Source organism: Lissotriton helveticus, chromosome 7 (genome assembly GCF_964261635.1).
Source record: "Lissotriton helveticus chromosome 7, aLisHel1.1, whole genome shotgun sequence".
NCBI lineage: Eukaryota > Metazoa > Chordata > Amphibia > Caudata > Salamandridae > Lissotriton > Lissotriton helveticus.
Genome location: NC_136068.1, coordinates 50,578,903 through 50,600,961, shown reverse-complemented (window position 1 = coordinate 50,600,961; position 22,059 = coordinate 50,578,903). Strand labels below are relative to the sequence as shown.

The 22,059-nt window shown below is 48.0% G+C and overlaps 1 protein-coding gene across 1 annotated transcript in view; it reads right to left on the bottom strand.

Annotated features, from left to right (window-relative positions):
- Positions 1-22,059, bottom strand: part of LOC144768004 (ovostatin-like) — a 249,450-nt gene that overhangs the window by 100,464 nt on the left and 126,927 nt on the right. Inside the window, exons 18-20 of the mRNA XM_078651396.1 lie at positions 12,861-12,966; positions 444-675; positions 217-337 (exon numbers count right to left, since the gene is read on the bottom strand). Coding sequence (XP_078507522.1) covers positions 217-337; positions 444-675; positions 12,861-12,966 — 459 coding nt within the window. The remainder of the gene's footprint in view (positions 1-216; positions 338-443; positions 676-12,860; positions 12,967-22,059) is intronic.

Here is a 22,059-nt window from a genome sequence, read left to right as displayed (position 1 = left end):
GCAACAAAATTAATTTATTTATTTAAATGTTTACTTACCTGTAAAACTCCGTAATCCATACATTACTACCCCCCACCCTTCCCCTCTCCCTCCCCACGTCACCGCCCTGCAGGTACTCCCACTGCCGGCCGCGGCTGATAGCGAGTCAACCCTCGCAGATGTATATCATCAGCTTGGTGTACTGGTGCAGAGAGGGCAAAAAGGGTAGCAACCTACTAAGTTTGTTAGCGCTGAAGGCATAGGTAGCTGTGGTCCTCCCGTTTTGACAGATACAGGCGTTGTCGACACTGATGAGTTGTGCGTTGTAATCTGCGGACGGTGCCAGCGTCAGCTCGACCTAAGAGATAGAGATTAAAAAGAACACCCCCTCGATGATTAGCTTGTGAAATGCTCTAAGGGAGGAATCCTCTCCTGCCTTGCACAGCTCACCAGGAGAAACTTACAAATGCACATTGCTTCTGATAGTTAAAGGCCGTGACCTTGAGAAAACAGACTTCTCCTCGGACCAAGGTGGGACCCATGTTGTAGTCAACGAAGAAGTCCTGGAAGACGGTGAGGCCCTTGGGCTCGTCCAGGGCGCCGAATCCTCTGGTGTATGAGTTGCAGGGCACATCGCATACCCAGTTTGTGATGGTGTCAGGCACCTTTCTCGAGAGGTCCGCTCTACCAGCAGAGCTAAAACAAAAGATAAAACAAAGAGAACTGATAAAGGGGAGTTCAATACTCCATCTTCTACACAATCGAAACTCCGCTTGCAGAACGCGTAGCTATGCAAAGTGCAGTTCGCACTACGCGAGCTTCGCGTAGCAGTAAGCGAACTGCATAGTAGCATGTTCGCACTGTGCAAGATGTCGTTTTCAGTGATTGCACAGTGTGGGCACTGTGCAAACTTTGAAAACGACATCTTGCACAGTGCGAGCTGTACTTTTCTGTCGCTCAAGTAGATTTTTACTCGAGCTGCAGCTTTCTCAACGCGGACTGGTAGTTTCTCATCACGAGCGGTCACGAGCATGCGCAACCACTCGCAATGAGAAACCTGACCTCCCCGCGTTGAGAATCTCGCCTGGAGGTTTATTTTCATGTTCACGATCGGCAACTTGATGTTGCTGATCGCGAACAAGGAAAAAGTCTCGCGAGGATGTCATTTTGCTTACTCGCGGTCACCAACTTGACGTTGAGGACCGCGAGCAAGCAAAAAATGACCGCTGCACTACGCTATGCTACGCTACGCATGTTTGCACTGTGCTACGTGCAGTTCGCGTAGTGCGAAGTTGCGCAAACTTCGCAAGCTACACGAGCGTAGCATAGTGCTTTGCCCAGGGTTAAATGAAATCCCAAAAAACAAACATATTCTGAAAGATAGTGCTGAAAACAGCAACCTGAGCTGCAAGGTATCAGCAGTTAGGCAAGAAACGCTCCCCCCCTAACCAAACATCTACCACATGCAAAATTAGGGGCGCCCTGAAACACACACCACATGGACAGCATCACTACCTACGATCATCACAACTTCCATAAAAATTTAAAAAAACAGAACTACAGAAAATAAAGTCTTGCAGGGGCAGATTTACAAGCTCCTTGCGCCACTTTTGCGTCACTTTTCTCATGTTAAAAGTGACCCAAAAGTGGCGCAAGGGGCTTGTAAATCTGCCCCGCAGTGCACAACTGGCACCCCTAGATACGATAATAGGGTCAAGAATGAAATTATGCAAATTCGCAACAAACAAGCATTGGCAAAGCGCAAAGTTGGCGTGATGGTCATCCTATTGCAGGCATATGCTATAGAAATGAGAGGAAGAAAAAAAAAATCAGACAACATGCTGCTGTCTGTGCTTGACACCTACTCCACTGCAGGTGCTGCGAGGACCCTGCAACATGCACTTAGGTAAACTGATTGCCACCCGCAGGCCTTAGTTTGATGGCTTGTCCAATTCCAACACCTCATAGGTGCGCATGAGAATAAAGTCATGAATGGAGCACAAGGCAGCTCCTACGCAGGGATAATCAGAACCCCAGTCATTGGTAGATGTTGTTATTGGGCACCTCTAATGCATATTTTGCCCCATAGAGTATGTACTTTCAGTCTGCATTTTCCTCTTTTCCATTTGGAAACTGGCACCAGGTGGAGCTGTACAATGTCACCAAATGACAAATCCGGATGGGGTCGCACACTACTCACACACCGACGGGATCGCCCCTAAGGACTGTGGTAAGTGTAGTTTGTATTCCACGATGCGTCGTCTTACGATACCCTGCTATCTTCGCTCTCTTCGCCATCCCTGTACATGTACCAAATGAGTCTTGTGGCCTCTCTGGAAGTGACATGCTGATGCCGGTGACGACGGATTCCACAGTCACCGGATCCGGAGATGCTGAGAACTCAGTTTTTGTGAATGATTTTACATTTTTTTCTTCAGATTTTGAAACATGCTAGTGCCCAATTCTCAAGCTTTGAGCCCTGTGTCACATGTCACGGCTTATGCTTTTTACAGATCTTCATGCTTGCGCGTCCATAGCGTGGATGATGATCCCTGCTAAGCTTAGGCACCCTGGGGTACTCCTTTGACAAAGACTACAATGTTCGTGGTCTCACCGACAGGCAAATCAAAATCGCTCTCGAAGCCGAGGACTTGTCCCAGAACGAGGAGGCATATTATCACTGGCCAGAGTTAATTATCTCTGGCCGTGCTTAGCGATAGATTTTTTTATCGCAGGAAATTATTCCCATGCTAGCGCTGTGTCAACAACGCATAGCGCAATGGCGATAATTATTCCTGCGATAACGGTGTTTTCCATCACTGGTTTTCCAGCGATGTTCCATGGAAAACGGCAATAACCTTGCTGATACGACCCTGTGGTCGTATCAGCATAATCCACCCCCTATGTTGTGAATAGGTAAGTCTGGATTTTAGCAGATGTTAGTTTTAGGCGAAAACCGCGGTTTTCGCCAAAAACGAACGTCGGGTAAAATCCTGAGGGCCACCTTGTAAATATTGCGATGTACATTTCGCAATAATTTACAAGGTAGTACGTCAGGGGTACGCCCAGTGGCGCCCACTTTGCATGTCATTAGAGATGTAAAGCGATGCGTCGGCAAAACGGCTGCTAACATGCGCTAATGCATGTGAGCACCGGCTTGCAAATAGGGCGATAAGATCATCTCTGCTTTTTTGGCTTTCAAAGCCAAAAAAGCGGAGATAAGGCCCTTGTTAATATGCCCCAGGGTTTCCTTCCTCTTAGAGGAAACAAAAACATAATCAGAACACCGCTCTTCTTAGCATTATTGTGAGACACCCAAGAGGGACAAGGATCCCTCATAGTCCGTGTCAGAACCAGCGCCTTAATTGAAGCCTAAGACGAGCTTCCTTAGGGGTCTGCCTCCGAAATTGAGCCTCCGAGGAGGTAAAGCTAGCTATCTTCTTGGTCCCTCTATCTAGTATGTCCAATTCTGCCTCCAATGAGTCTATTGCATGGGCACCTCTGCCTTCCTGTGGTGCCATTTTAACTTTGGCATCCTTGGTCTCGACCTTATCTTGGTCTTGACCCCAGGTCCTGGCACCGTCAGCCGTCAACCTTTACCACACCCTCCACAAGACTAAAGACACTTCAAAAATGATGCTCAAATTCAATGCCTTTGGCAACAGTGTACTCCGCGACCTTTCTTTGTAAAAATGTAGAAAATCCAGTTAGCAGCTAGGGAGAAGACAAAGCAATATGGATTGTGTGTCAGGTTACAATAGCCTATATACAGTTTCCAAAGATATAGTTCTAATGGGTGTAGATTTTCTATTATTAACTCCAAAGGGGAGATTTTTTTGTAAGTGGTTTTAATAACACAATATTAATAGATGACATATCATGAATGGTAATGTGATACCTTACTGTGATTGCTTCAGGCCCCTTCCAGTGGATCCCCATTAATAGACCTATTCTGATTCTACTCCTCTTCCACCACCAGCCAGGCAAACACCTCCTCCAATATGAACACGACCAGGTACATGTCACTTAAGGACATGTACCTTAAGTGTGTGACATGTCCTGGTAGTGACAAACAGCCATTTTGGTTTCCCACTACTGTGAGTCTGCCCTCCCATAGGAATACCTTGGGGGTTCCCTGATAAGTGTTTCAGTGGTAAATCCTGATATGAGAGGAACAGCGTGGTCAAGCTTGGTATATTCGGAATAGTGATAATAAATGCTACACAATGGTGTGCGCAGATTTATTATAACTATTTTAGAAATGCCACTTTTAGAAGTTGGCATTTCTGTGTGCTTTGTGTCTGCCTGCCTGATGTAGATTGCATGTCTGGCTTTTGAGTGACAGGGGCTGGTGAGGTGTGTGTGGCTCCAGGAGGGGAAGGGTGAGTCAACGCTAGGCTGAATAGGGCATCTGCATTTGGAGTAGTGGGAGGAGTAGTCCCTGACGTGAATAGGGCTGTGCTTGCCTGTGTGGATGCTGGTTCCACCCCCCTCTGGTGTGTCTGATGACGATCCCCCACCTGACAAAGGGGAAGAGGAGCCTTCTCAACAAAGTGCTCCAATACCCCCCAGAACCAGCTTCGGCTGGTTCACCCAAGCCCCGTGCCCGGGGAGACAAAGCAAATATGGGATACAAATATAGGGGCTGTGACCCAATGAAAATGTGCTTTTGGGCTTCCAGAGGACTGCTGCTGCTGGGCCTTAGGAGGAACCGCCACGAGGGACTGCCTCCCAGTGGGAGGGCCCTATGTGCTGGCCTGTCTGGGCCCAGCCTTTGCCTCCTTGAACTTTTACCTGAGCGCCCTGCGTGCGCTAAAATTTCTCTCCCAGGACGGGGAGAGTGCAGGGGCTTCGTAGTGCGGAGCTGCAACCTATTTAGAGGGAATCCCGACATGGGAATTCCCCAGCATTTTGCTAAACAGAGCGGGAGCCTACCCCACTTTATGCATATTTGAAAAAGCGGGTGCCCACCCTGCATTGCTGCTTTTGTTGCGGGTGCCCACACCGCTTGTGCGCTTAATCAGCAGGTGCACTACCCACTGTGGTGTTTTATGCCGGCGGGAGCCCACCCCGCACTTCGCCGCAAGGAGATCTCACTGGCGGGCCCCGAATCCGGAAGTCAGGCACCCCAGCCTGACTGTGGGTGGGACGGAGTGCCAGAAGAGTGGTGTCGAAAGGTGGACGGGAGCCTACTCCACCTCCGTGACAGCAAGACAGCGTCTGTTGGTGGGCGGGAGCCTACCCGGCATTCCAGGACGTCTCGGGCCCAGAGAAAAAGGCCGGGGAGCTCTGCTTGTCTCCTAGAGGCTGTCGCAGTAGAGGGGCCAGTCGAGGCACATTGCTGGTGCCTGTGGAGGAGACCAGAGGAGCCTGCAGAGCCCCGGTGAGTGGGGGCAGACCGGAGCGGATTTTGCGCTCCCGGAGGCACCGTGGTGCCGATGCTCATTTTCCTCGGGGTCAATTCTGGTGAGAGTCCCGGTTTGGGGGCTCAAAGGCCGAGTTGGTGTCAGGCCTCGTAATTACAGCTGCACTGCACCAGCGCGGGCAGCTGCCACATTGGGCACATTTGTTTTGAAGAGTACCAGTGGGCGACTCAGGGCACAGGAGTGCCAGTGCCATGTTTCCTTTGGGGCATTTTTGGAGATGAAGGAGTGAGATGCACTCCCCGGCCCCAGCGCATTGGTGCACTCTGCTTAGCTGCATTTGCAGCTACGACCTGCCACTTGGGACATAGGGCCAGTTGGCCTGGGGGTCATTTCAGTGTGTTATGCACCATGATTATTGCAGAATGTGGTTATGCTTGTGATGCCTATTACATAATGTGATTTATTGCATACTGTGTTTGTGCAGCTGATTATGCCTGATCTAATTGGATTTATGCATCATGTGTTTATGTTGCTAAGGTGATCTAGTGCTGCACACAGTATTTTACCAGTAGTAACTGGTTGTGTTTTCCGAGATCATTATTATACCAGTAGTTACTGGTTGTGCGTTATTTACTGCTTGTTACTAGTGCTTTCTAAAGGTTCTGACAGTGGCCCGATTGGCCCCGTCATGTGTATATAATCCCCTGCAAATATTACCTAGTGCCAGTTGGCACAGTGTATATTGTGTGATTAGTATTCTAATGTGTTTTGGATAATGCAAAGGCTATTTTTATATAACCTTGTGTGGAGTTTCTTTTGTGGTGTGCCTAGTGTGTTACTGCTGTGTGAGTGTGTTGCGCAAACACTTTACACAGTGCCTCTGGGATAAGCCTGACTGCTTGTGCCAAGCTACCAAGGGGGTGAACACTAGGGGTTATCTTCAGCATGTAACTCCCTTGCTCTGACTAGAGTGGTGGTTTCGACCTGGCTTAGGCGCAAGCCCTAGCCAATCAGAAGTCCCATTTCTAACACAGCCCTAACATTGCTTTAGTATCTACAACTTTTGCTAAAGGAGGTCAACATATTGAAGCAGAAAAATACTGTAGTGGAAGTTCCAGTTTGTCAAAACGGATTAAAAATGTGTTCCCGGTACTTTCTGGTTCAGGAAAAAGGACCGATAGAAGAGTTCAAACCCATTTTAGATTTAAAAATACCAAACAGATTTATACGAAGAGAAAAGTTAGGGATGCTTGCCCTTCATCAAATCAATCCCCAACTACATAAAGGGGACAACATGTGTGCTATAGATCTTCAAGATGCCTACTTCCATATACTGTTGGTAAAGAAACATCGAAAATGTCTACAATTCATTGTAGGCTCCAAGCATCTTAAACGCAGTGTCCTAACACTTGGTCACAAGTCGGCTCCGAGGACTCTTTCGAAACGCATGGCTGCAATTGCAACATATCTTTGGAAACACAATTGTTTTGTCTACCCCTACCAGGATGACCGTCTAATGAAGAGTCCATCCTCACCTCAGAAACCACTTTAAAACATTTCTCAATGTGTCTCGACCCTTTCTCAAATCTAGGTCAATAAGTCTATATAAGGAAATCAGCGACTTACCTAGTTAAAACATTTTTTATCTGTGAACTAATCTGGTTACCCACTTCAAAAAAGTGTATCCTTTGGTGGAGAGACTCGTCTGTCCATCTGAAGTGTCTCAATCTATTAAAAACTCATCTTCCTACAGCACAACAGATATCGTCTCTTCTATGGCATCTTGTATATTTCTAGTTACTCATGCCATCCTCATGCCAGACTCCAGATGACCCCACTTCAGCATTGCCTGGAGGATCAGGGGACTCATTTTTTGAACAACTGGGAACCAAAATTAACTTTGTTACAGCCTGCAATATAGTCTCCCACATGGTGGGCCAAGTCAAGAATTTTTATGGTGGGAATTCCTTTTCATCAAGATCGCCCAGTTCAGACTCTAGTCCCAATGCCTCTCTCAAATGATGGGGTGCTCACATGAACCATTTGTAAACTCAAGGTTTCTTGTAGGACACAGAAACATCATAGCATATCAACCTCTTAGAATTGAGAGCAGTTTAACTACTGATGAAGTTGTTTCTTCCTGTGATAAAAATGAACTCCTTGTTGAATCAGAAGGACAATACAACAACAATGTGGTTCCTGAAAAAACAACTCTAGACCTTTCTCCATTGAATCTCAGACCATATGGAAATGGCTAATAGAAAGGAACCCAAGAATTACAGCAGCACACTTTCCAGCTGTTAAAAATGAGGAGGAAGACTCCCACAGTCGTAGTATTCAAGGCAACCATGACTGGGTCCTAAATGATGAAGTATTTGAGGACATTTTTAAAAAGTGGGGTTTCCCCCACATAGACTTATTTAAAAAAAATGCCAACATTCATCTCCAATTTTACCAATCAGGATTAAATGATAATGTCTTTTAATCGACTAGTCAAGGACAGTTTTTTACACTTTTCTTCTGATCCCACTTATTCTGGCAGTCTTGATAGAACTGTACAAATCCAAGACCAGAATGTTATTGATAGCACCAGAATGGCGTTCTCAATGTTGGTTCAGGGATCGTCTTCAACTCTCCAAGCACCCAGACAAGGGGGTGCCGTGCAGTCAGGACCTCCGGTACAAGTTCGGAGGACAGATCCTTCACCCCAATCTTCCATCATTACGGTTGACCACTTGTCTCCTGAATTCCTACAGTATGGTCATCTAACCTTAATACAAGCCTGTTTGGACATCTTAATAGAGTTCTTAAGAGAGTTCAGTACCCTTCCACTAGAAAATACTATGCTTCCAAAGAGATTTTGTCTTTGGTGTATACATAAGAACTTTGATCCATCTAATTGTCAAGTAGAAGTATTATTACCATACATACTTCATCTAGCAAGGTGTAATTTACAATACTTGTCTGTTAAGGTTCCCCTTGATGCTATAACTGCCTATAGGAAATCTACTTTACTGATTCGGTGCACACTGTGACACTGGAACCAATCTACACCTGACTGATGAGTCCTCACTAGGGTGCAAACGGTCCTGCATTGCTTGTGTTTCCGTTCAGGGAGAACCTGGCTTGGCAGTTTGGGGTGTTCTGTTCCCTTGGGAATAGGGCCAAGACTGATTTGCATATAGCTGGGTCCAAATTGAGGTGACAGGGTGAGCAAAATAATGATGGACTGGGATGGGGCCCAAGTAATTACGAGTGGCTAAAATTAATTTAATCATTGCATCCATCACCTTTTTGTATTTTTTTGAGTGTCACCATCAAAGACATGATTCGCTCTAAGTTTGACAGGTATGCCAAGATGTGCATTGTGTCACTGAAACAAAGCTATACCTGACTGATGAGCCCTAACCAGGGAGAAAGCATTACTGTGTTGTGTGTGTTCTGGTTCATGGACAACTGGCTTGGCAATTCCAGTTGGACTGTTCACACTGGAGCAGGGTCAAGACAAATTTGCATATAGCTGGGTCCAAACTTAAGTAACATGGTGTACAAAATAACAACTGACTGGGAATGCATACCCAAGATATTACGAGAGGCTGAGATTAATTCAAGGATTCCATCCATCACATTTTTGTATACTTTAGTGTGTTGCCCGAAGTGGGACATATATGCCCAGACGTGGGTCCTGTGCACACTGTGTCACTGGATCTAACCTATACCCGGCTGAAGATCCCTAACCAGGGTGAACCCAGTCCTGGGTTGCTTGTGCTCCAGTTCACTGAGGACCTGGCATGGCAGCTCAGGCCGGACTGTTCCCACTGGAGTTGGATCAAGACTGATTTGCACATAGCTGGGTCCAAACTGAGGTGGCATGGTGTGCAAAATAACAATGAACTGGGATGAGGCCCAGGGAAGTGTGTCACCATCAAAGGCAGACTGGTGCAGGTGCTCAAGGACAGCAGCACCGACATGTGGTACTGCAACAAGCAGGACAGAGTGGGGTCTTGGGTCCTTTGTCAGGAAACCACCTGGTGGGATCTTTAAATTCCAGGGTGGATAAACTCAGTTGCAGGTGGATCACACATGACAGGTAGTATTGGGAGCCTTCCAGCAATGAGGAGAACCATGGCTCAATCTTTTCACCACTGCGGAGAACGTGCAATGTCAACAGGTTTTTGCTTTGGAGTTTCCAAAGCAGCTGTCTCTTGGAGATGCCATGCATGTAGAGTATAGCTTGTGACTCCTCCATGGCTTCCCACCTCTGCCTCTCCTGCTGTGAGTTCTAAAAAAGATGGAAAATGACCGGGCCCAAGTCATCCTAGTGGCATGGGATTGAGACAGGTGTGTGTGTATACTGGTCATTTTTTGCTTGCTCGCGGTCCTCAACGTCAAGTTGGCGACCGCGACCCCTGTAGCAAAATTGTGCTACAGGGCTTTAAGGATTCATTATTTACCACAAACTATTAGTTGGTGGTAAATAACGAATTCCTATGTAAATGCAAATACAAGCACTAATCAGGGGTGCAACAGGGTGTCAAAGTGACACCCTGCCACACTTGACTATTTCACAATTTTACCAAATCGGTATTTACCGATTCAGTAGTTGAATTTGAATTTAAAAAGTTTATATAGCGCATCTTACACCATTACGGTTTCTTGGCGCTTTTGACGGCATGCAGGCAGAAAAGGAAGGATCATTAGAGTGGAAAGGCCTGAGCAAACAAAAAAGTTTTCAGTCCCTTACGGAAGAGGGAGTATTGTTTTGAGGCCCTGAGATGATCAGGCAGGGAGTTCCAAAATACAGGAGCCAAAATGGAGAAGTTGGAACCTCCCCATTTTTTCCTAGTGAACCGAGGAACCTGCAAGTAGTTGACATTCATTCCTATGGGCCTGGAGGCCCATAGGAATGAATGGCAATTACTGAATCGGTAAATACCGATTCAGTAATTACCGAATCTTAACGATTCGGTAAAAAATACAGAATAATTACCTACATAGGTTTTACCGATTCTAAAATACCGAATTGGTAAAATTCGGTATTTTAGAATCGGTAAAACTGTTTTACCTACATCTAGCCCATAGGTTGGGCACTTAGGGCCCGATGTAGGTAAATCTAATTTACCACTTCTAAAATACCGAATCATACCGATTCGGTATTTAAGAAGTGGTAAATTAGAGGGGGGGGAAATGTAGGTAATTCTGAATCGGTAAATACCGAATCTGTAAGATTCGGTATTTACCGATTCTGTAAATACCGAATCGGTATCCCCCATTGATTCCTATGGGCCTTGAAGCCCATAGGAATCAATGTGGAATACCGAATCGGTATTTACGATTCGGTAATTACCTATTCTTGCAAGGGTGCAGGGGGTGTCACTTTGACACCCTCTGGCACCCCAATTACAGGCATGTGTGCCATGTGGCACACAGACATGCCCCAAGGGCATGTCTGTGTGTCACATGGCACAGGTGTGCATGCACAGATGTGCATGCACACCTGGATTCGGTATTTCACCACCCAATTGGATTGGGTGGTAAAATACCGACTCCTAAAGGCCTGTGGGACTCAGAAGAGTCCCACCTACATCTGGAAGGTACCGAATCGGTAAAAATACCGATTCGGTATTTTGCAGAATCTGTAAATTTACCGATTTGGTAAATTTACAGAATCTGTAAAATCTGGCCCCCTACATCTCAAGATGCCAAATACCGGTCGGAAACGGCCGAATTCGGCCGTTTCCGACCGGTATTTGCCACCTACATCGGGCCCTAAGCATTTTGTAGCGTTTTTCCAGAACAAAGAAAGCAAAACAGTGCAAAAACTCCATCTCTGGATGAACTGTTCTCTGCATAAATATTCGCTGTGCACTGGTGAAGAAGCAGCTCCAGAAGACGTGCGGGCTCATTCCCACCAGGGCCAAAGCTGATGCCACTGGGTTAGCACATGGAGTGCATGTCCTGGACACCTGTCAGGCTGAAAAGTGAGCTTTGGTTAACCAAACACTACTCCCTCAACAGGCAGGTCCAAAGAGGGGTATTTCTCCTGCTCAGGCCTGCAGGACCTCTTGATCTGGGCCAGTCCACAGAACCACCACCTTGGGAGGAACTGGTATTGTATCTATTCACAAGGTGAGTGATCTGAAGCCAGAAGTGTCCATCAGAAGAACAAGCTACTTACCTTTGGTAATGACCTTTCTAGTGGATTCTTTATCTAACTGCAGTTTCCTCAATGACCCTCCCACCGCTCTGTTCTGTGACCTGGACTCTTTTCCATCTAAAAAGGACCCATTCTAGAGATCTACATACTGGTCAAATCCACATATAGTAAATATATGTCCATTAGGTTTTAAAGTTTATACATTAGAATTGCCTTGTGCTCTGGTCATAGGTTGTCCGCGAACTAATAAATGGCAAAGCCATAACTACTTACCATATCTTGGAAAATCAAAAAAATATAAAATTTATATAAATGTATTGAATATCTCCAAAAATAAAAATATAGATGTTTAAAAAAAAAGAAAATGGAACACTAGTGTGCTGAGTCCTTGGTGGCAGTCATATTACCAGAAAAATATCTCTTCTTAATTGCCTCACAAGTACTTCCCTGCTCTCCCTCCATCTGTACAGTCCCAGCTACTGCACTAACCCTGCCCATATCCCAAGTCAACTTTCCGTTGAAGAGTTATTTGTACCCTGGAGTTGTCGCTGTTTCACGACTGACCCTCCGGATGTATGACGTTACAACGCATACTTTAACAACGCCTACCTTTACATCGCAAGTTTTACAACGCATACCATTACAACGCATAATGCTTTTGGGCGCTGGATAGTGAATAGTTTAATTTACTATTCCAACTCCAGTCCCCGTGGATAGTAGGGAAGGTGTTGGATAGTACATTAAACCTATTCCCTATCCTAGAGCGCCCCACAGCGCTATGCGTTGTAATAGTTTGCGTTGTAAAAGTTGCGTTGTAATGGTAGTTCGTTGTAAAAGTTGCGTTGTCAAGGTTGTATACCGACCCGCCCCAATGCTGAACTAGCAAGAAGAATGTTAGATTAAAGGTAATTGTAGTGAAAATTGTTAATTAACATCAACAATACCAATGATGATTATAATACAAATGAGAATTATAAACATTAAAATACGAAGACTCAAATGGTATTAATAATGGTACTAATAATAGGAGTGTGAAGGAAGGAGAAGAAAGGAAGAGGGAAGGGGTAAGATGTAGGAAGAGGTAGAAGGGAGGAGGTGCTGGATGAACATAGAGGAAGCAGTAGGAGGAGAATAAGCAAAAGAAATGAACAGAGAAGAGGGGGAAGGAGGAGCAAGGAGTGGGGGAAGGAGGTGGGAAATAAAGGAGGGGGAGAAAAGAAGGAGAAAGGGGAAGAAGTGTACAGAAGAGCAAGGAGGATGGATGGCAAAAAGAAGAGAAGAACAAGCGAGAACGAGGAGCGAAGAAGGAGGTGGTGGACCGCAGAGGAAGGATTTCAGAAGATGAGACATCTACTTACCCGATCTTCACTATCTCATACATCCACATCTCCGGGAAGCTCGTTCGAACACTTTCGACCACCCTGCCAGCAAAAGCGCCATCATTTGCTAGTAACACGTTGCTTCCTAGGGAAGACAAAATAATGCTGTGACCTCCTGCTACCAAAGAAGGCTATGGGGGGTGTCAGAACTTCCCCCACCATTGGCTTTAATCACAGTTCACATTCATTGAAAGTTATTCAGTGGTGGAGGGGTGGCCCCAGGTGGAGAGGCTGGCCTGAGACCTACAGCTTGCAGACATGGCTGGTGGATGCACTGTTAGTAGGGACATAAGCACAGTGCCCACTAGGGAGATGAATGATATCCAACAAGAACTTCAAGGCACTACAGAAATAAAGTAACCTGCACAACTAGAGGGTTGCGATGACTACTAAAGCCTGGAATGTCTGTTTCTCACATTTCTTCAGTGTGCCATTTGTTTTGCCTTTGATTTTCATGGATGGTCTTCTAGGGTTTGCTTGGATTGGCCCCACCCAACCAATCAGGACTCTCCATTTCAGTTCACAGGATACAACACATCTTCCTTTTTTCAACAAACAGAGGGGCATATTACCAACAACTAGCGATAATTCTCGCTATGTTGGCTTAGCGGCAATATTTTTATCACTGAGCTGCGGCGATTTTTATCGCTTAGGAACCTTGCTATTATCAAGGTTTATCTCCTAAGCGATAAAAATCGGCCGAAATGCATGAATATCGCTGAAAAGTCAGCGATATTCATGCATTACCGAGCTAATGCTCTTAGCCATGTTATCCACCTCCCATTGGATAACATGTTGGTAATAGGAGATAGCGATGTTAGCGACTGTTTCCAGTCGCTAACATCTTGGCACGCCCACTTTGCATCTCATTAGTGATAAATTTCACTGACATGCAAAGCGGGGCCCAAGATGGTCGCTATCTCCTACTAGCTGTCGCTAACTGGTGTTAGCGACAGCTAGGTAATAGGGAGGTAATTTTATCTCCGCTTTCTAATACTAAAACCCCCTTGATAATATGCCCCAGAGAGACACCAACAGAGCAACAAACACAGAGAGAAGTGAGAAACTCCAAACAAAAAGCATGTCAAATCAAACCAACAGAAAGTTTGTATTGTCTTGCACGTTCTCCAGCTGGAAACCACCTTCAAAACAATTGTTTACAGGATTCTAAAGCGATAATCTAACAAGGACTGTGCAGGGTCCACTATTCCTTGATAAACATTTGAGAAGGTCCACCGGAATTATGCGATTCGGCGACCGTATAATTTCCCACATAATTGCAGATTTACCGTATAATGCATCATGTACTGCATAATCTGCAGATTTTAAAAAAACAATGTCAAGCTCAAAACAAATCAAAAGTTACTAAAAAGGCAACACAACTTGTCTCAGAGGAAGGCCCTTGACAAAAACTGACTGGGCACCTTTCACTTAGCGGCTCATAGATGTGTTTAGGTGTAAACGGGTACTAATGATGCTAAACCTTCATCCACACAGGGTAAACATAGGTAAAATAACACAATAATGAAGTAATACTATCATAAAATGCGCTGCATTACGTCGTATAAATTGATATTACTTGCCGCATAATGTAGTGAAAGTCACCACATAATTTGGTCCTCGTCTGCTGCATAATTTCAGTGGCCTATGAACGTGAGGCAGTATCAAATGACTAGGGGGCATATGTATCATGCGTTTTTTTTTGTCGCAAACGCTGCGATTCACAAAAAAGAAGCGTTTGCGACAAAAAAATAGGAAAATGCGATGTATTATTGAAAGCGCATTGCAAACTTAAGGAATCAAAAAAATTGCGATTCCTTAATTTTGCATCAGCATTTAAGGAATTGCAAATTGCGATTGCTTAAATGCTATGTATGGAGCACCCAAGTTGTGCGATTTCTATTTAAGAAATCGCAAATTACCACCAACTTAAAATTGGTGGTAATTTGCGATTTCTTTCACAAATGCACTTTTTGCCATTTGTGAAGGTGCCATGTGGCGCTATGTGCGCCATACGCGCACACATGTAAATTTGAGGGGTGCATCAGGGTGTCCTTATGACACCCTTGCACCCTTGAAATTATTCTCAAATTGCGATTCGCAAATTGCGAATCGCAAATTGAGAATAACTTCCCATTCATTCCTATGAGCCTCCAGGCCTATAGAAATGAATGGGAAAGTATTCCTTAATTGCGATTCGCAATTTGCTAATCGCAATTAAGGAATATTAAGAAATCACTAAAAAAAACAGCTGCAAAACAAGGTTGGACTGGGGCAAGAAAATAGACCGTGGGACCTAAAAAGTACCCAACGTTTTTATATCGAGCAACTCTCGACTTTTTAATGCATGCTGAGGGGGTAGTCCCCAAGAGGTGATGGTCTACACATATTTCTGATTGTTAAAGCAGTGTGTGTGGCAGTACTTGAGAAACTTGATAGTGGAATTCACTATCTTCCTTCCCTGTGGATTGGCTGGGTTGACTACATTATTCGAAGAAAGGTCATTTTGTGGTGGTGTTACTTTTTTTTGTCCGTTTTACACTGGTTAACATTAACACTATGGGGCAGATTTACAAGCCCCTTGCGCCTCTTTTATGCCGGCGTTGCATCACTTTTGTCTCACAGTGGCGGCGCAAAGCCAGCGCCATGCTGAAAGGTATTATCAACATGACGCATCTGGGAGATGCGTCACGTTGTACAGCCCTGCGCCACATGTAGGCGTTCCGGCGCAGGGGGGTGGGGGTTCCAGTGCAGGAACACCTCCTAAAAGTGCCTGAGTGAAATCTACAAGATCTCACTCAGTCACTTTTAAGGCCATGCTGCGTCAAAACCCTGCGCCTGCTTGAAGCAGGCGTAAGGATTGACGCAGCATGTTAGGGATAGGGCACCCCCGAGCCTTGCTGGAGCTGCGTCGCGCTTGCAACGCAACTCCATCAATGCGCCGCCTTTCCAACGGGGGATGCTACACGCATCTGCCAATCCGAGCGCCACGGTGTGCCGCATTGTAAATGCGGCGCATCAGTGGTGGCGCACGGGTGGGCAGATGCATCGCAACTCTTCTGGCGCATCCCTGCTAATTAGCAGCGATGCACAATAAGTAGTAAATCTGCCCCTGTATGTGCAAAGATTTTACTTCATTAGTACCAGTGTAAAACCCAAAGTACACAATAAACAACAGAAAGGGACCCAGCCACATTTTCAAATGTTTTTCCTCTGCAGGACAACATGTGTCTATAGAGGATAAAAAAATTTATAATAATAAATAAAAGAAAAGAAAAGCTCACTTACCTGAGTATGGCCACCACCTCTTCTCCGTCCTCTCTCTGTTCCCGGCGGCACACAGACTCCGCTAAGCCAATCACGACGCTGCTGTCACCAGCATGATCAATGCTCCCACTACTAAGAGCCTAATTACGATGTTGGTCCGACCGACCTCATAGTGGAAACGAACCGCCCAACAAGGAGGCAGCAGTTCTGCTTCCGCAATTATGATGCGACAGCCTTCACGGTGGTTGCAAAGTGCATATTGTCCATTGAGGCTTGTACTGCAGATGGCAGAACCATCCTCAACAGAAAATATACACATTTAAAACATCCATGCACCGTGTGGCAGGCACCATGCGGTACCTGACACACAGTGCAGGGATGTTTGTGCCCCCCAGGCCTCATAGCAGAGGCTGAGAGAGGATAGGGGCCAAAGTCACTGTCCGACAGCCTTTCCATGTCAGAAAGGCCGAAATTGAAAGACTGTGGGAAACGGACATCATAATCCCGACGACTCTGCCTGAGCAGGCACCGCTGCCATTTGAGGATTACCAGTCCTTCCGCCGCTCCGACAAGTTCCTGGAGCCTGTTGAAAGCGCAGCTGAATCCCCCCACGGGTTTCCTTCCGACCGCCGTTATTGTAATACTGCAGTTGGACGGAAACCTATGATGTCTGGCGGAAAGTCTCCAACTAGCTATTGGATAGCTTTCCGCCCGACATCGAAATCGGGCCCTAACTAAAAGGGTTTCTGTTGAAGAACCTCAAATTAAAGTTTTTCACTTGATGTGTCATTTGCTACAATTGATTAATTCACTTTTATATTTCTCCTGTCTTAAAAAACTTTTGGTCCCTCGGCCCTAATATGTAGTTGGGAGGGAGTGGGGTGGCAATCTTTGGGGTTTTGACAAAAGACCCTTAGATGGCTCCACCGGTTCAAACACTTGACGACAATGGCCAGGTTATATCGAAGATTGCCCTGCCCTCTTTGGAATGTGGGAACCACCACTCACTTTCCTTGCCAACGTCCGCCATGGAATGCGGAGTGGAGGAAACCTTATAATGGCTCTCACACCCGGGGAAACAAACTCGGTTGCATCATATTGCTTTTGTTGTTTTAGTGAAACAAAGTTCCATTTTAGGGAATGTGCTTAACTAAAACAAATATGCTCACTGGGGTCAAGAAGAACATGCCACCGGCAAGGCATATCGCTCTGCCTTCTGAGCATCTGCCATTGGAGTGGAAGCACCAAAGGCTGAGGCCCCAATTTACAATGAACCTCCACACTCGTGGCAGAGGCTCCACATTCATGGCGGGATCTCCACACTCGTGGCAGAGGCTCCTTAGGCATGATGGGATCACCACACTCGTGGCAGAGCTCCTCAGTCATGGTCGGATCTCCGCACTCCTGGCAGAGGCTCCTCAGTCATGGTGGGATCTCCGCACTCATGGCAGAGGCTCCACAGTCGTGGTGGGATCTCCAAGCTTGGGGCAGAAGTTCCTCAGTCATGGTGGGATCTCCGTACTCATGGCAGAGGCTCCTCAGTCATGGTGGGATCTCTTCACTCGTGGCAGAACTCCTCAGTCATGGTGGGATCTCTGCACTCATGGCAGAGGCTCCTCAGTCATGGCAGGATCTCTGCACTCGTGGCAGAGGCTCCTCAGTCATGGTGGGATCTCCGCACTCATGGCAGAGGCTCCTCAGTCTTGGTGGGATCTCCGCACTCGTGGCAGAGGCTCCTCATTAGTGATGGGATCTCCACACTCGTGGCAGAGGCTCCTCAGTCATGGTGGGATCTCCACACTTGTGGCAGAGGCTCCTCAGTCTTGGTGGGATCTCCGCACTCGAGGCAGAGGCTCCTCAGTCATTGCAGGATCTCCGCACTCGTGGCAGAGGCTCCTCAGTCTTGGTGGGATCTCCGCACTCGTGGCAGAGGCTCCTCAGTCATGGTGGGATCTCCGCACTCGTGGCAGAGGCTCATCAGTCTTGGTGGGATCTCCGCACTCGTGGCAGAGGCTCCTCAGTCATTGCGGGGTCTCCGCACTCGTGGCAGAGGCTCATCAGTCTTGGTGGGATCTCCGCACTCGTGGCAGAGGCTCCTCAGTCATGGTGGGATCTCCGCACTCGTGGCAGAGGCTCATCAGTCTTCGTGGGATCTCCGCACTCGTGGCAGAGGCTCCTCAGTCATTGCGGGGTCTCCGCACTCGTGGCAGGGGCTCATCAGTCTTGGTGGGATCTCCGCACTCGTGGCAGAGGCTCCTCAGTCATGGTGGGATATCTGCACTCGTGGCAGAGGCTTCTCAGTCATGGTGGGATCTCCGCACTCGTGGCAGAGGCTCCTCAGTCATTGCAGGATCTCCGCACTCGTGGCAGAGGCTTCTCAGTCATGGTGGGATCTCCGCACTCGTGGCAGAGGCTCCTCAGTCTTGGTGGGATCTCCGCACTCGTGGCAGAGGCTCCTCAGTCATTGCAGGATCTCTGCACTCATGGCAGAGGCTCTACAGTTGTGGTGGGATCTCCGCACTCGTGGCAGAGGCTCCTCAGTCATTGCAGGATCTCTGCACTCATGGCAGAGGCTCTACAGTTGTGGTGGGATCTCCGCACTCGTGGCAGAGGCTCCTCAGTCATTGCAGGATCTCTGCACTCGTGGCAGAGGCTCCTCAGTCATGTTGGGATCTCTGCACTCGTGGCAGAGGCTCCTCAGTCTTGATGGGATCTCTGCACTCGTGGCAGAGGCTCCTCAGTCATGGTGGGATATCTGCACTCGTGGCAGAGGCTTCTCAGTCATGGTGGGATCTCCGCACTCGTGGCAGAGGCTCCTCAGTCATTGCAGGATCTCCGCACTCGTGGCAGAGGCTTCTCAGTCATGGTGGGATCTCCGCACTCGTGGCAGAGGCTCCTCAGTCTTGGTGGGATCTCCGCACTCGTGGCAGAGGCTCCTCAGTCATTGCAGGATCTCTGCACTCATGGCAGAGGCTCTACAGTTGTGGTGGGATCTCCGCACTCGTGGCAGAGGCTCCTCAGTCATTGCAGGATCTCTGCACTCATGGCAGAGGCTCTACAGTTGTGGTGGGATCTCCGCACTCATGGCAGAGGCTCCTCAGTCATGGTGGGATCTCCGCACACATGGCAGAGGCTCCTCAGTCATGGTGGGATCTCTGCACTCATGGCAGAGGCTCCTCAGTCATGGTGGGATCTCGGCACTCATGGCAGAGGCTTCTCAGTCATTGCAGGATCTCTGCACTCGTGGCAGAGGCTCCTCAGTCATGTTGGGATCTCTGCACTCGTGGCAGAGGCTCCTCAGTCTTGATGGGATCTCTGCACTCGTGGCAGAGGCTCCTCAGTCATGGTGGGATATCTGCACTCGTGGCAGAGGCTTCTCAGTCATGGTGGGATCTCCGCACTCGTGGCAGAGGCTCCTCAGTCATTGCAGGATCTCCGCACTCGTGGCAGAGGCTTCTCAGTCATGGTGGGATCTCCGCACTCGTGGCAGAGGCTCCTCAGTCTTGGTGGGATCTCCGCACTCGTGGCAGAGGCTCCTCAGTCATTGCAGGATCTCTGCACTCATGGCAGAGGCTCTACAGTTGTGGTGGGATCTCCGCACTCGTGGCAGAGGCTCCTCAGTCATTGCAGGATCTCTGCACTCATGGCAGAGGCTCTACAGTTGTGGTGGGATCTCCGCACTCATGGCAGAGGCTCCTCAGTCATGGTGGGATCTCCGCACACATGGCAGAGGCTCCTCAGTCATGGTGGGATCTCTGCACTCATGGCAGAGGCTCCTCAGTCATGGTGGGATCTCGGCACTCATGGCAGAGGCTTCTCAGTCATGGAGGGATCTCTGCACTCGTGGCAGAGGCTCCTCAGTCATGGTGGGATCTCCGCGCTCATGGCAGATGCTCCAGAATCGTGATGGGATCTCCGCACTCGTGGCAGAGGCTCCTCAGTCATGGTGGGATCTCTGCACTCGTGGCAGAGGCTCTACAGTTGTGGTGGGATCTCTGCACTCATGGCAGAGGCTCCTCAGTCATGGCCGGATCTCCACACTCATGACAGAGGCTCCTCAGTCATGGTGGGATCTCCACACCCGTGGCAGAGGCTCCTCAGTCATGGTGGGATCTCCACACTCGTGGCAGAGGCTCCTCAGTCATGGTGGGATCTCTGCACTCGTGGCAGAGGCTCCTCAGTCATGGCCGGATCTCCACACTCGTGGCAGAGGCTCCTCAGTCATGGTGGGATCTCCACACTCGTGGCAGAGGCTCCTCAGTCATGGTGGGATCTCCGCACTCGTGGCAGAGGCACCTCAGTCATGGTGGGATCTCCACACTCATGGCAGAGGCTCCTCAGTCATGGTGGGATCTCTGCACTCGTGGCAGAGGCTCCTCAGTCATGGTGGGATCTCTGCACTCGTGGCAGAGGCTCTACAGTTGTGGTGGGATCTCCGCACTCCTGGCAGAGGCTCCTCAGTCATGGTGGGATCTCTGCACTCGTGTCAGAGGCTCTACAGTTGTGGTGGGATCTCTGTCCTTGTGGCAGAGGCTCTACAGTTGTGGTGGGATCTCCACACTCATGGCAGAGGCTCCTCAGTCATGGTGGGATCTCCGCACTCTTGGCAGAGGCTCCTCAGTCATGGTGGGATCTCCGCACTCGTGGCAGAGGCTCTACAGTTGTGGTGGGATCTCCGCACTCCTGGCAGAGGCTCCTCAGTCATGGTGGGATCTCTGCACTCCTGGCAGAGGCTCCCAAGTCATGTTGGGAAATCCTCACCCGTGGCAGAGGCTCCTCAGTCATGGTAGGATCGCTGCACTCGTGGCAGAGGCTCCTTAGTCGTTGTGGGATCCCCGCACTTGTGGCAGAGGCTCCTTAGTCATGGAGGGATCCCCGCACTCCTGGAAGAGGCTCCTCAGTCATGGTGGGATCTCCGCACTCATAGCAGAGGATCCCGACTCATGGCAGGATCTCCCCACTGCAGTTTCCCATTGCGGGGGTTCTACCGCAAGTGGGGAGATCCAGTCACAACTGAGGAGCTTCTGCCCTGACTGTGGAGGTTCTTTGAGAATTGGGGGCTGGGATACCTGCCAGGCATACAGGATTCTTCATGATTGTCCTCCATGACTTGTCTTATTAAAACCAAGCAGCATGATTTTTCAGAAGACAAGATTGAAAGGCTAAATCTCTGCGATGCTCTCTCAAGAACATAACAAACCAATGTCATCAAGGTATTGGCCCCAGACTAGCATCATCTCGAGTGACAAATGCTTCCCCATCAGCGTCCGTGGCAGTAGAGGTCCTCCTTGCTTTATCCTCATGTGACTCTCAGGAGTGATGATAAACCCCTCGCAAACGTTCTCACTACAAAAGGGCTAAGTAACGCTTCTCCTTGTCTAGCCCACTTGTCAATTCAGTTGCTAGATTACAAATATAAAGTACAGTACATGACTGGTGCAAATAAATAGGGGTGTAGATTTCTTGAGTTGCTTATCATTCTGGTAGAAAATCTGAAAGTTTGAGCCTCCGAGTGGAGTTGAGGTCTGCATCCCTCCACTTCTTCAATGAGGATTCAGGCCACATAATAAGGTGCATAAACTACAAGTAGGACTTTGTTGTTTTCAATGTTAATTGAGTGCATATGTACATTGGTAGGTAAAGACCAGCGATGAGGTATAATCCAGCAACGAGGAAAAATGAAATTATGCAAATCTATGAAAGATCCAATGCTGCAAGAGAGTAGGAGGTATGTCTGTGGACACTCTCAATCAATTAATCAGGGGTATAATAAGTGCACTACTCACACGTGAGGGTCTCAAGACCCTGGGGGGAGGGGGGCAGCAGTTCCGTTTCAGTTGAAGAGCCTTCCTGAAGGTGTCCAGGGAGGGGGCACGTCTGATGTCAGTGGGGGGGGAGCTTGTTCCAGGTC